This window comes from Myotis yumanensis, unplaced genomic scaffold, assembly GCF_028538775.1.
Source record: "Myotis yumanensis isolate MYYU_CA2020_CCGP unplaced genomic scaffold, mMyoYum1.0.hap1 SCAF_2, whole genome shotgun sequence".
In the NCBI taxonomy this organism is placed as follows: domain Eukaryota; kingdom Metazoa; phylum Chordata; class Mammalia; order Chiroptera; family Vespertilionidae; genus Myotis; species Myotis yumanensis.
This window is the reverse complement of record NW_027223753.1, coordinates 181907740-181921053: the sequence shown is the minus strand read 5'-3', so window position 1 is coordinate 181921053 and position 13314 is coordinate 181907740. Positions and strand designations below refer to the sequence as shown.

The following is a 13314-nucleotide window of genomic DNA, read 5'->3' as shown; positions in this document are numbered from 1 at the left end:
GAGCAGGGCCCATCAGGGGGGTTGGGGCTCCGTACCCTGTCACACACAGAGCAGGGTCGATCAGGGGGTTGGGGAGCTCCCCGCTGTCACGCACAGAGCAGGGCCCATCAGGGTGTTGAGGAGCTCCCCCCTGTCACACACAGAGCAGGGTGGATCAGGGAGTTGGGGAGCTGCACCTTGTCACACTCAGGGCAGGGCCAATGGGGAGGTTATGGCTCTACCCTGTTACACACAGAGCAAGGCCCTTGGAGGGGGGTTGGGGCGCCACCCTCTATCACCCACAGAGCAGGGCCAATCAGGGTGTTGGGCGCCGCCACTGTCACACTCAGGGTAGGGCCAATGGAGAGGTTATGGCTCTACCCTGTCACACACAGAGCAGGGCCCGTGGGGGGGCGGGGGGTTGGGGCGCCGCACCCTGTCACATACAGAGCATGGCCTATCAGGGGGTTGGGGAGCTCCCCCCTATCAGGCACAGAGCAGGGCTGGGGCACCTTCCTCTGTCACGAACAGAGCAGGGCATATAGGGAGGTTGTGGCCCCGCCCCCTGTCACACACAGAGCTGCAGGGCGATCAGGGGGTTTGGGCGCTGCCCCCTGACACGCTGATCCTGGTGCCAGGAGGCCTCGCTGCTCCGCTGATCCCAGTGCTGGGAGGCATATTACCCTTTTACTATGTAGAATAGAGGCCTGGTGCATGGGTGGGGGCCAGGTGGTTTGCCCTGAAGGGTTTCCTGGATCAGAGTGGGGGTCCCCACTGGGGTGCCTGACCAGTCTGGCTGAGGGGCTGAGGGCTGTTTTCAGGCTGGTGGGTTGACTGAAGCTCCCAACCGCTCCTTTTTTTCTTTATTTTTTTTTTATTCTGGGCCAGCTTTAGCTCTGAGGCCTTGGCTGCTGAAAGCCGGTTTCTGGCCTTTGTTTTTCCTTCTTATTTGATACAATGTTGCCGTTCGGCTGGCTGAAAAGCCTGGCTGACTAACGCAGGTTTCTGGGGTTTTGTTTAGCTTCTATATTTTCAACATAGTTGCTTAGAGTTGCAGCTGAGAGGCAGGCAGTGGCAGGCGGGGAACGTTGGAGTCCGCCGTCCCTGGAGCAAGCAAGCCTCATGTTCGCTTCCAGCTGCCTGCCTGCCGGCCGCCATCTTGGCTGACAGTTAATTTGCATAAGGATATGCTGATTAGCCAATGGGAAGGGTAGCAGTCGTACGCTAATTACCATGTTTCTCTTTTATTAGTGTAGATAACCCTAATTACTTCAGGTTTTTAAGTAAGAGCTATATTTATATCTTAGTCTATTTGGCTTGCTATAACAAAATATCACAGACTGAGTGGTTTATAAACAACATAAGTTTATTTCTCACAGTCCTAGAGACTGGAAGTCTAAGATCATGGTGCCAGCATGGTCAGGTAAGGGCCCTGTTTCAGGTTATAGATTTCTTATTATATCTTTACTAAAGGCCCAGTGCATGAAAATTCGTGTACTCAGGGGTGTCCCTCAGCCCGGCCTGCGCCCTCTTGCAGTCTGGGAGCCCTCCAGGGATGTTCACCTGACAGATTAGGCCTGCTCCTGCAGGGATTGGGCCTAAACTGACAGTCAGACATTCCGCTCGGGGGCCCTTGGGGGGTGTCCTGCTAATGTTTTAGGCCTAAACCATTAGTAGGACATCTTTAGCGCTGCTTCAGAGGCAGGAGAGGCTCCTGCCACCACTGCTGCACTAGCCAGCCATGAGCTGGCTTCTGGCTGAGAAGTGCTCCCCCTGTGGAAGTGCACTGACTGCCAGGGGTCAGCTCCTGCATTGAGCGTCTGCCCCCTGGTGGTTAGTGAGCATCATAGCGACCAGTTGTTTCTGGTTGTTCTGCTGTTAGGGTCAATTTACATATTATTCTTTTATTATATAGGACAAGGATCAAGGGGCTAGGGAGCTCTGTGGAGCCTCTTTTAGAAGGGCACTAATCCCGATAGTAAGGCAAAAACACTCATGTACCAATCACCTCCCAAAGGTCCCCATCTCTTAATATCATTACTTTGGAAATTAGGTTTTCAGCATATGAATTTTTTTTTTGGGGGGGAGGGGCATACATATTCATGCCACATAGATCTCCTTGCATCTTGAAATTTGTCTACATCTGCAAGTATAAAATGACTAATTACTGTTTTCCTGATTCATTTAAACCATATACCACTAAGGTTCTGATATCACGTTAGCACTTTACTGATAGCCTATAAAGCCATAAGACCATTCTACCAAAAATGTATCTTATTAAGTCTTTTGGAGTGAGTTTTTAAATGTTTAAAATATCATGTATACTTTTGTGGCCTTTCTTTTTGGTAATCATGTTGATTGAAAACATCCCATTCTACCAGACTTAAAACAAAATTTAATGTATTAAAATAGAAAAAATGATTTCAGACTTGGATCTTATAGTCAAGGTATTGTGTTCTATATATGTCTGTATGAAAAAAACAAAAACAAAAACAAAAAAACAGGAAAAACTGCAAAGAATTGTCTCATATGAGTAAAATTAAGCATTATTTTATAGATATAAATAATGTCAAATGTCATAGGGTTCTACTCATTTTAATTTAAAAAAATTATGTGATTGATTAACCAGATAAGTAGAATGAAGTCCAACAATCAACAGAAACCTTAAAGCAATTTAGAGTCCTTTTGAATCTTTAAAGAAAATCCAATAAGCACTTGAAAAACAAAATCAATGAAGAGTTTTAAATGTTTTATTCTGCTTTCCACAGGATCCCAGTTTTCTCTTCGAGGCCCTTTTCCCTAAAGGTGCAACAAAAATTGAAGAAATGGATCCTTTTTTCAAACTTCATGAAACGATTACCAAGGTAGGGGAGGAATGCATTCATGAGCAGGTTGGGAAAGCTTTGTTCTTTTTTTATTTGTTTTATGTACTGGAAAGGATTTCAAGTGTCTCCTATTATTTTACTAACATGATAAGCAAAATCAAGATCATACAACCAATAACTGAAGATTTGTTTATAAAATCAATCTTTAATATAATAATTAGGTTTTATCCTTAATTTGATAGTAGATTTGTGGTATATTCTCAAGCATAGCTCTGCATTTTAGATTAAGAAAAATACAAAATGAATCTTTGAATTTCTCTATCTTCAAAGTTTTCTTTCAATATGTAAGGAAATTCATTGTTTGAGAATATTCTTAGATGCAGTAAGAATTTTTAAAAAGGCTCCTTTCTTTAATAATAAAGATAGATTGTGTTTATAGTGAATGTAATTACTGTAAGGTTATCATTATCAGTTTTTCCTGTATAATAGTTTATAGGTAGGAGAAAGTATATAATATGGAGAAAATTAAATTCTATAGTATGAAGCAAATACATTTTTTATTGTGATGAAAAACATATAACATACAATTTTCCATCTTTTTAAAAAATTATAGTTCACATTCAATATTATTCTGTATTAGTTTCAGGAGCACAACATAGTAGTTAGACAATCATATACTTTACAGAGTGGTCCTCCTAATATTTCAAGTACAGCCCCCCTCCCCAGCCCATACATAGCTATTACAATATTATCCCCCCCCCCATTGACCTCTCCCTTACCACTCCCATCTCCCAGCACATGCCCTCACCACCCCGCCCTAGTGTCTGTGGCCATTAGTAATGCTTATATGCATGCGTACAAGTCCTTTGGTTGATCTCTTACCCCTTCCCTCCCCTGCCTTCCCTTAAATTCTACAGTATGGAGCAAATAAATTTAATGCCTGATATCATATAACATAATAAGAATTTTACATCAATTATTTGTTTAACCTTTCATTTACCAACTGTTTAACCTGTCATAATCTGTCTTTTGGGGATAAAGTTTGTAGAGAATATTGGAATTTAGAACATTTAAAATAATCTATATTTATATATGCTCACTTGAAAGATTGATGGCTCATTCTTAAATCTTCTTAGTTAGATTTTTCAAGACTGTCTTCCTTCTTTAGGAAAAAAAAAAAGGAAAAAAATAGATATAGTGAACTAAACTCAGAGTGGCAACAGAATGAGTTCCAACGTCAAGGCTAGCATTCTAGATTTATCCCTAACATTTAAAAGCTGTGCACATTTATTTTTTTTTCTCAACTTTTGTAATAAGAGGTCTTGGATCACAATTTACTTAAAAATTTCCCAAGTTCAAAATAATTGCATCTTAACTACATTTATAACACTTTATTTGGATTACAGCAAGATAAAAGTCAGGAGAGATGATAGATAGATAGAAGGTAGATAGATAGATGATAGATAGCTAGATAGCTAGATAGCTAGATAGCTAGATAGCTAGATAGCTAGATAGATAGATAGATAGATAGATGATAAGTATATATATCTATGTTTATTTTGATAAGCATGTCTATATATACTTATATATACACATTAAATGGTAATTGTATCTATACTAAAACAATGTATTAAATAGATGTTGGAAGACTTCTATGTCTATGAGAAATTAAAACCTGTTCAGGTGCAGAAGTAAGAATTCAGGGACATTTTTTATGACCATTTACAATTTTCCAAAGTTGATTCTGTGTCCCAGGCATCATATATTTCTTTGGCAACTCATGTTGCAGACACAGGCTAATAGAAAATATTGTGCTTTAGAATTTTAACCTTACTTCACCAATAAGAAAACATGTGGAACCATAAAAAGGTCTATTTAATAGATCCTTCATTTTAAAGTGAAAATTTCTTTGATCATGAACAAAATAAAAGTATAAACATAGAGGGGTTGAATAGAACATGTATTAGGTAATATGGAACATGGATTTTAGTTCTATCTTGACTACCAACTAGCTATATTATTTAGTATAAATTTATTTTATTTTATTTTTTACATAAAAAAGGAGTATAAGTCATAATGGTTTTCCTTTCTAGGATTCTGTAAGGTTGGAAATATTATGTATAGATTTTCTCTAGAAATGCAATATGTATTAGTTGGGTATAATTATTAAAATATTAAAAATGCTAGGCCCTGCCTGGTGTGGTTCAGTTGCTTGAGCAGCATCTTATACATCAAGAGATTGCCAGTTTGATTCTCTGTTAGGGCCCATGCCCGGTTATAAGTTTGATCCCCAGTAAGTGGCAGGCAGAAGGCAGCCAATCAATGTTTCTTTCTCACATCTATATATCTCTCTCTCTCCCTCTCCTTTTCTCTCTCTTAAAAAAAAATCAATAAAAATAGTAAAAATGCTAGTTTTATAGAGATCATGTATCATAGAAATGTGTACTTGAAACCTGTGTAATCTTATTAACCAATGATACCCCAATAAATTTAATTAAAAAGAAAGAAAATAGAGGAAAAAAACCTCTAAAACTTACCTCCAGAAAAAAATGCTAGTTTTAAGTCTTCAAATTTTCAAATTAGGCCCTTACCTACATTTTCAGAATTTTGGTTTTACTTTAAAGAAGAAAAAATAAAAAGAATAACAAAATAATTTAGACAAGAAATCACTAAGCTAATTAAAGGCTGAGAATATACTGATAAATTAATGTGTACAAATGGAGCATAAAATTTAATTTGTGAAGGTCTTTAGAATATTTCTTTCAATAAGAATAATAGTGGTATTATTACAGTATATCACCTGTTTGTACACTTCTGAGCCACCTAGTATTCTGATATTATGCAAATAAATACTGGACTTTGAATAACAAGTCCCAACTAGTACAACTTCTGCCACTGTCAACTATTTTAAAATGTTTTGGAACATGAAAAACACTTTGTAAAATGATAAAGCACAAATATTATTGATATTATACCAATATGGTAATATTGATAAATTAGAATTATACCAATACTAAAATATTTCAATAAATCAGAAATATTTTAAATAATTTTATAATTCTTTCAGTAGATGTTTTAATTGGATACACAACACCATAAAACTATTACATATTTTATATAATCTAATTAAATAAATACAACAAATACATACATGTAATATAAATATGTATTCATATAATACAATCCACTATCTTTCCCAACTAACTTTACATTCTAGACCTTTTGTTATAGTTCACAAATATGATTAATGCTAAATTAAATTATAACTTCAAAGTATTAGAAAGTTAATAATTTGTCATTGGTACCTTTTTAAAGTCAAAAATAAACAGATACATCATACTGATCCATGGAATGTGAGCTATGAGTTCTTGTCCTTGAAAGTTGTTTTCCAGTGTTGTCCTGGAGTTATTTTAAAAATATTTTTTACAAAGTGTAAATTTATCTTGGCATTTGTCTTTTTGATATAAAGCATGGAACCTAAGAAAGTAATGAATGAGACTCAATATTGATTTCAAAAGGCAATTTATCATAGCTTCAATGACAGTCAGATGGTACATATGAAGTTGCCAGAGGGCGCCACATGCAGCATCAATGTTGAAGTGCCTCCTTATCCTCTGTAATTACCTTAAGAAATAGCATTTGTTTTTTTAATTATCATAAAAGCCAACCTAATTCCTTTAAAGGTTAAACATGAATAAAATACCAATATAAATCTTAGATGCTTAATCCTTTAATAAGTGAGTAAGAATCACCATGGATTTATGGTTTGAAATAGGCTTATTTCTCCTTCTATACTAAGGAATTTTCTAGTTATGTTTTAAAATCTTCAACATTTAGATCATAAATTGTTATTAGTTATCCAATCATTCTGATAGCCTGCCATAAGCCAAGGATAATTCAAAACACTTGAAATACAAAAACAATTAATACACAGGAGTCGGTTCATGACAGTAAACAGGTGAGCATATCATTTCACTATAATGTGCTAAAAATGTCATAGTAATGTGGATAAAGTGTGGGAGGAAAGAAGATGGAGCTTTTGCCTATGCCTAGGGGAATTGAAGAATTTATGAGAGGTGACATTTGAGAAATATAAGCGATTTTAACTTTATTTTAATGTCAATGAGTTTTCTTGGAGAAATCCTTAAAGAGCTTGTTGGTGGTAGTGTGTGAAAAATGATGATGTGTGTTTTGGAAAATAGACGACAGGTTTCAGGGACATTTTTTAAGATTGAATGACAGAATATGGGACTTACTGGGTACAGAATATATAAAGCAGACTGAAGAATAAAAGATAGTTTCAATAATTCTATCTTGAGCAGAGTTTATATTATTTTAAAATATATTTTTACTAGAGGCCCAATGCATGAAACTCATGCACTTGCGGGGGAGGGGTGGTCCCTCAGCCTAGCCTGCACCCTCTCAGTCTGGGACCACTCAGGGGATGTCCGACTGCAGACTAAGGCCAGATCCCCTTGGGCCTAAGTGTGCAGCCGGACATCCCTCTCACAATCCAGGATCCCTGGCTCCTTACCGCCTGCCTCCTCCTTCCTTACCACTTGACTTGCTGCTCTTTAGCACTGCCACCGCTGCTGAGCTTGCCATTCATGACCCCAGCTTCTGGCTGAGCGGCCACTCCCCCTGTGAGAGTGTACTGACCACCAGGGGGTAGCTCCTGCATTGAGCGTCTGCCCCTGGTGGTCAGTGCACATCATAGTGACCAGTCATTCTGGTCATTCTGCCATAATGGTCCCTTAGGCTTTTATTATTATAGATTGATTTCAGAAAGGAAGGGAGAGGGAGAGAGAGAAATAGAAACATCAACAATGCGAGAGAATTATTGATTGGCTGCCTCCTGCATGGGGATTGATCATGTACCCTGATTGGGAATAGAACTGTGACCTCCTGGTTCATAGGTCGACACTCAACACTGAGCCACTCTGGCTGGACAGAGTTGATATTTTTGAATTAACCAAATTAGGGGCTGTCTTGGAGAAAGTGTTAAAGAGTTTGACATTGAACATGTAGATTTTTGGATGCTACAGAGCATCTAGGCAGATACGTCAAGGAGATGGTTGGATACAGGAGGTTAGCACTCAGAAAGAAGTAGGGCCTAGAAATGCATTATCTGATATAATAACACTTGTCATGTGGATTTAAATTACATTTTAAAAAATAAATACACTTAAAATTTTATTTCCCTATTCTCATTAGCCACAATTTATATGCTTAGTGACAACATATGGCTAGTGGCTACTGCATTGGATGACACAAATTATAGAACATTTTCATCATCAATGATGGAGATAATGTTACCCTGGCAACACTTATGCACAAGAGGACGAGCTAAAAGGAAGGGGAATACCCAGATCAAAGTGATTCAGGCAATACGCAGGAAAAGAATATTATCAAAAGAAGAAAATGTTCAAAAATATATTCACCCACCACTTCACACCCATTTGTTTGTCTATCAACAAACAAAACAAAGCAGAAAATAGCAAGTGCTGGGAGGGTATGGAAAAATTGGAACACTTGTGTACTATTGGCGGGAATGCAAAAATGGTATAGCTACTGTGGAAAACAGTATAGAGGTTCCTAAAAATAATAAACAGAGAATTACCACATAATAGACCAATTCTATTTCTGAGTATATACCCCATGAAATTGAAAATGGGGTTTCAAAGATATATTGGTATACACATGTTGATAGCAGCATTATTCATAACAGCTAAAATGTGGCAGCAACCCAAATGTTCAAACATGGGTGAATGGAATAGCCAAATATGGTATATCCAAACAACGGAATATTATTCAGCCTTAAAACAGAAATTCTGACATATGTACAACATGATGAAACTTGAAGGCACAATGCTAAGTGAGATAAGTCAACTATAAAAAGACATATGCTGTAGAATTCCACATATATGAAGTACTTAGAGTAAAAAATCATGCAGACAGAAAATAGAATTGTGGTTGCCAGGTGTTATGGGGTGGGTAGACTGGGGATCTATTGTTAAATGGACATAGAGATTCTGTTTTAAAATGAGAAAAATGTTCTGATGATCAATGATGGTGGTGATGGTTAACATTATGAATGTATTTAGTACCATTGAACTGTATACATAACAATGGTTATGATGGTAAATTTTACATTATGTGCATTTGATGAAAATAAAATATTGGGGGAAAAGTATATTCACCCAATCAACAGCTCTTTTACTATAAGTTTTGAGCCAATTATTTTGAATTGTAAAATTATTTTTATCTTTATCCCTGATTCTCAGTTTTTTGCTGTTCTATACAGTATAAGTGGCGTCACATGACTTATTACCCAGTTCTTTGTTCCATATATATATATATATATATATATATATATATATATATATATTATCCTGTGTTTATTTTATGTGTTTTTGAATTTAATATATTTTATTAGCATTTTCTGGCTAAAATTTTGCTATAATAGACATTCAACAAATGAGAACTGATAAGTTGTATTTTAAACAAAACAAAACACTAAAGCTATATTTAGAAGGATAGGACTTTAAAATTAAAAGTGAATATGAAAGGCTTGGGTGGCAGAGGAAAGAAACTATCATATAGCTAGAGGCCCGGTGCATGAATTCATGCACCGGTGGGGTCCCTTGGCCTGGCCTGTGGGGATCTTGCCAAACCTGGCTCTCTGACATCCCCCGAGGGGTCCCAGATTGCGAGAGGGCACAGGCCAGACTGAGGGACGCCACCAGTGCAGGATTGGGGCTGGGGAGGGATGGCGGGGGTGCTCCAGGGCAGGGCCAGGGAGGGACTTCGGGAGGGCTCCAGGGTATATCTTGCCCATCTCACCCAGTCCCGATCAGCCAGACTCCAACAGCAAGCTAACCTACCAGTTGAGTGTCTATCCTCTGGTGGTCAGTGTGCATCATAGCAACTGGTTGAATGGTTGAATGGGTGGTTGTACACTTAGCATATTAGGCTTTTATTATATAGGATTGGGTAAATAGTTACTTTTCTTCTGGAAGTCCAACTGCCCTATATTGTATTTTTAAATCTGAGTATGAATGGTGCATCCAGTAAAACAAAATGTTCCTTATACATGTGGTACCATGGAAACCTGCAAATTACTTAATTCTGCTTGTGTGCTTGCTCAAAAAATATCAGTTTATTAATTCTTTCATTGTTTTCCCCACCTTAAGAAAAATGTTTTTTATAAATTTAATTAGTATAAGATATACAATATTAATATGTTTATTTTACATCAGTGTTCTGGATAGTGGCAATTCTAATGGGTGTATAGTGGTATCATTGTTGTTTTAGTTTGCAGTTCCCTAATAACATATGATGTGGAGCTACTTTTCATCCTTGCCATCTGTATATCTTTTTGGCGAGGTGTCTTTTATCCATTTTTTAAAATTGGGTTGCGTGTTTTCTTACATTGAGTTTCAGAAGTTCCTTGTGTATTTTGAATAACAATTCTTTATCAGATGTGAATTTTTCAGATATTTTCTTTCATTTTATGTCTTGCCTCTTTATTTCCTTAAGTGTCTTTTGTAGAGAAGAATAAATTTAAATTTTAACAGAGGTAAGTTTATTATTTTTTTCTTTCATGGATTGTGTCTTTGGTGTCAAAAACATCACCAAACCCAAGGTCATCTAAATTTTCACACATGTACTTTTTCTTACAATGCCCATCTGTTCTTGCATGCTTGTCTGCTTTATCCATTAGAGCCCATAGCCTATTAATCATAGTTGTTTTAAATTCCCAGACTGGTAATTCCAACATCCCTGTCATGTCTGGTCTGATGCTCGTGATGCTTGTTCAGTGTCTTGAATTTGTGTATTTTTGCCCTTTAGGTATGCCTTGTGTTTTTTGTTTGTTTGTTTGTTTTGTTTTGTTTAGGTTTTTTTTTTTTGTTTTTTTTTTTATAGCCAGATATATTATATGGGTAAAAGAATCTGCTGTAAATTGGCCTTTAGAAATGTTATGGTATGGTATGGGGATGGGGAAGTATTTTATTGTTCTGTGATTAGGTCTCAGCCTTTTGGTGAGCCTGTGCCCTATGCTGTGAATTTCACTAGTGCTTCTCAGTTCTTGTGGGTTTTGTTTTTATTCTCTCTTGGGTATAGGATGGCTGGAGGGAGCTGGAAGTTGTGCATTTCTCTTTCCTCGCCCATGTTGGAGTTGGGTACTTCCCTTTGGTTAGGTCAAGTAGATTCTGATAAAAACCCAGCTGTTTAGGCTCTATTAAATAATACCTCCAGGCTTTGTTAAGAACAGAATGTTCTGGAATATGTAAAATGGCTCCATTTTTTCCTCCTCTGTGTGGGGAGCACAAGAGGCTTTTTCTCTGATATTCACTGTGAGAACCCGGTAGAGCTCCTGGAGATAAAGCTCCCAAAAGTGTGGGGTTCCTCAGATGATTGGATCCCCTGGAGATTTTAATTCTCAGAGTTGTCCCAGTCAGCCTCCAGTAATTCATCAGTTACAGTTCAGCTTTTCTTACCCTGGCATTGGTTCCTGCAGAGGTTACTCTGATAAATTGTGATGCTCTCTGTCTACCTGTCTATCCAATTTTGGGGGTAGTAATTTGCCCTGTGACCTCACTTCTCTGATGGACCTAAGAAGAATGGTCGATTTTCTTTTAGATTGTGCTTCTTTTTACTCTCTGTGACTTCTAAGCTCCTTACCTGCTGTACTGGAAAGAGGAAATCTTCATTAATCATTTGATGACATGATTTCTTGCAAATTGATTTTTCAAATTATTATATATTTCAGAAACAATATTAAACATTTTACAACATAATCTTTCAAAAAGCAAAAAAAATTACATTAAAATGATTGTTCCAATTACTTGTAGCTCTTACATAGTATCTTTACTATCCATAGAAAGCTTTCTTTTGACTGTTTTCTACAAGAAAAAACAAAGGCATTAGAGTCTGTCAGTTTTGAGTCAGCATTAAATGCTAAAGCATGAATTTTCTACAGGGTTAACATTAGTCACTTGTGTTTAATGACTCAAAAAATATTCTTCCTTTTTAAATGTATTATTAAAGAAACATAGGAGATGGTACTCGTTTTCCACCTCCTTACATCCAATCTCTGAAATGCTTAGTATGCAAAAGATTCATAACAACAGATCATATTGTAATTGATGAATTCGTTAATCCAATATTCTATTATTCCTGCACAGTTCTCTATATTGCACTTCTGATCTTCACTGAGACACTTGTGCCATTGTTTGAAGCAATCTGAGTAACATTTTTCTTTCTAGTAATATTAAAACTCTGAGTGGCAGTTAAATTATTATTAGCACAACAGTGAAATTGAGTCTGTCAGAAACCTACCATTATTTTTCCCCTTTGGGAAAAAATGTGACTAGTAGCCATTTTTCATGATATCTTGTCCCTGTGTAACCATCTTCTATGGGTACACAATTCCCAAGACCAAGTGTACCTGTTCTAGTAAGATATCAGTAAAAGTAAAGAAAGTCTCAGCCCAATATAGGATCTCTGATTGTGAGTTTTATGTTATATTAATATATTTCTTAAAATATGTTTTTATGATTTCAGAGAGAGGAAGGGATATGGAGAGAGGAATAGAAACATCAATGATGAGAGATGGGGATAGAGTCCCCAGTCTGGGCATGTGCTTCTGACTGGGAATCAAATAGTGACCTCCTGGTTCGTGGGTCGATGCTCAACCACTAAGCAACACGGGTCAGGCAATATGCTTTTATTTAGTGTAGGATTTTTGGAGAACATTATTCTTAAGTTGATATAAATTTCTTCCTTTTTTATGTAATGTCATAATAGAGGTACTTTACTAAAATTATTTAAAATTACACTATCCCATAGAGAAAATAGGAAGAATAACATGGTATTTATTCCCATGATATATGTGGAGAAAGTGTCACAATGAGATCAAGTTGCAGAAAACAGTATTTGTGTAAACCTAGAAATCACGGTTAGTAATTCTTATATAGTTTGTACTTAGTAATATAGTTATAACTCCTCTTACTTATAGCTATAAATGTTAACTCAATTATGGAGTGGTTTAAATAGAGACCGATGGTAGTGTCTTCAAAGATGAAAAACACTTAAATAATTCTAATTTTAACCATTTCAGCTAATATTAATTGCATTTGAGTCACAGTCATTCTTTAGAGATGATTAACCAGGATCACTTTGATTAACAGAGTCATATTCTGCTATAATACTATTTTAAACACATGACTTGTGAAATATAAATCTGAAATTGTTTTAAATGTCATTATTAAAATATGTTTGTACTAGTTGTTGTAATATTAAGATTCCTAGAGCATAGTAACTGAAAACAAATCATTGTACTCATTCTATAACTACAGAATAAAGAGGCAACTAAAATGTAGAATAATTTTATTTCTCTTAAGATATCATTCTCAGCTATAGCTTAGAAATACAGCTCAGAAGCCTTATATAAGTAAAGAACAAAAGAGAAAAGACCAAATATATTTTATTGAGTTTTCTGAATTTC

The 13314-nt window shown here is 36.5% G+C and overlaps 1 protein-coding gene across 1 annotated transcript in view; it reads left to right on the top strand.

The window, feature by feature from the left end:
• The window catches only part of NAALADL2 (N-acetylated alpha-linked acidic dipeptidase like 2), a 796115-nt gene that overhangs the window by 653234 nt on the left and 129567 nt on the right, over positions 1 to 13314 (top strand). The window contains exon 11 of the mRNA XM_070403625.1: positions 2748 to 2843. Within this exon, the coding sequence (XP_070259726.1) occupies positions 2748 to 2843 (96 nt within the window). The remainder of the gene's footprint in view (positions 1 to 2747; positions 2844 to 13314) is intronic.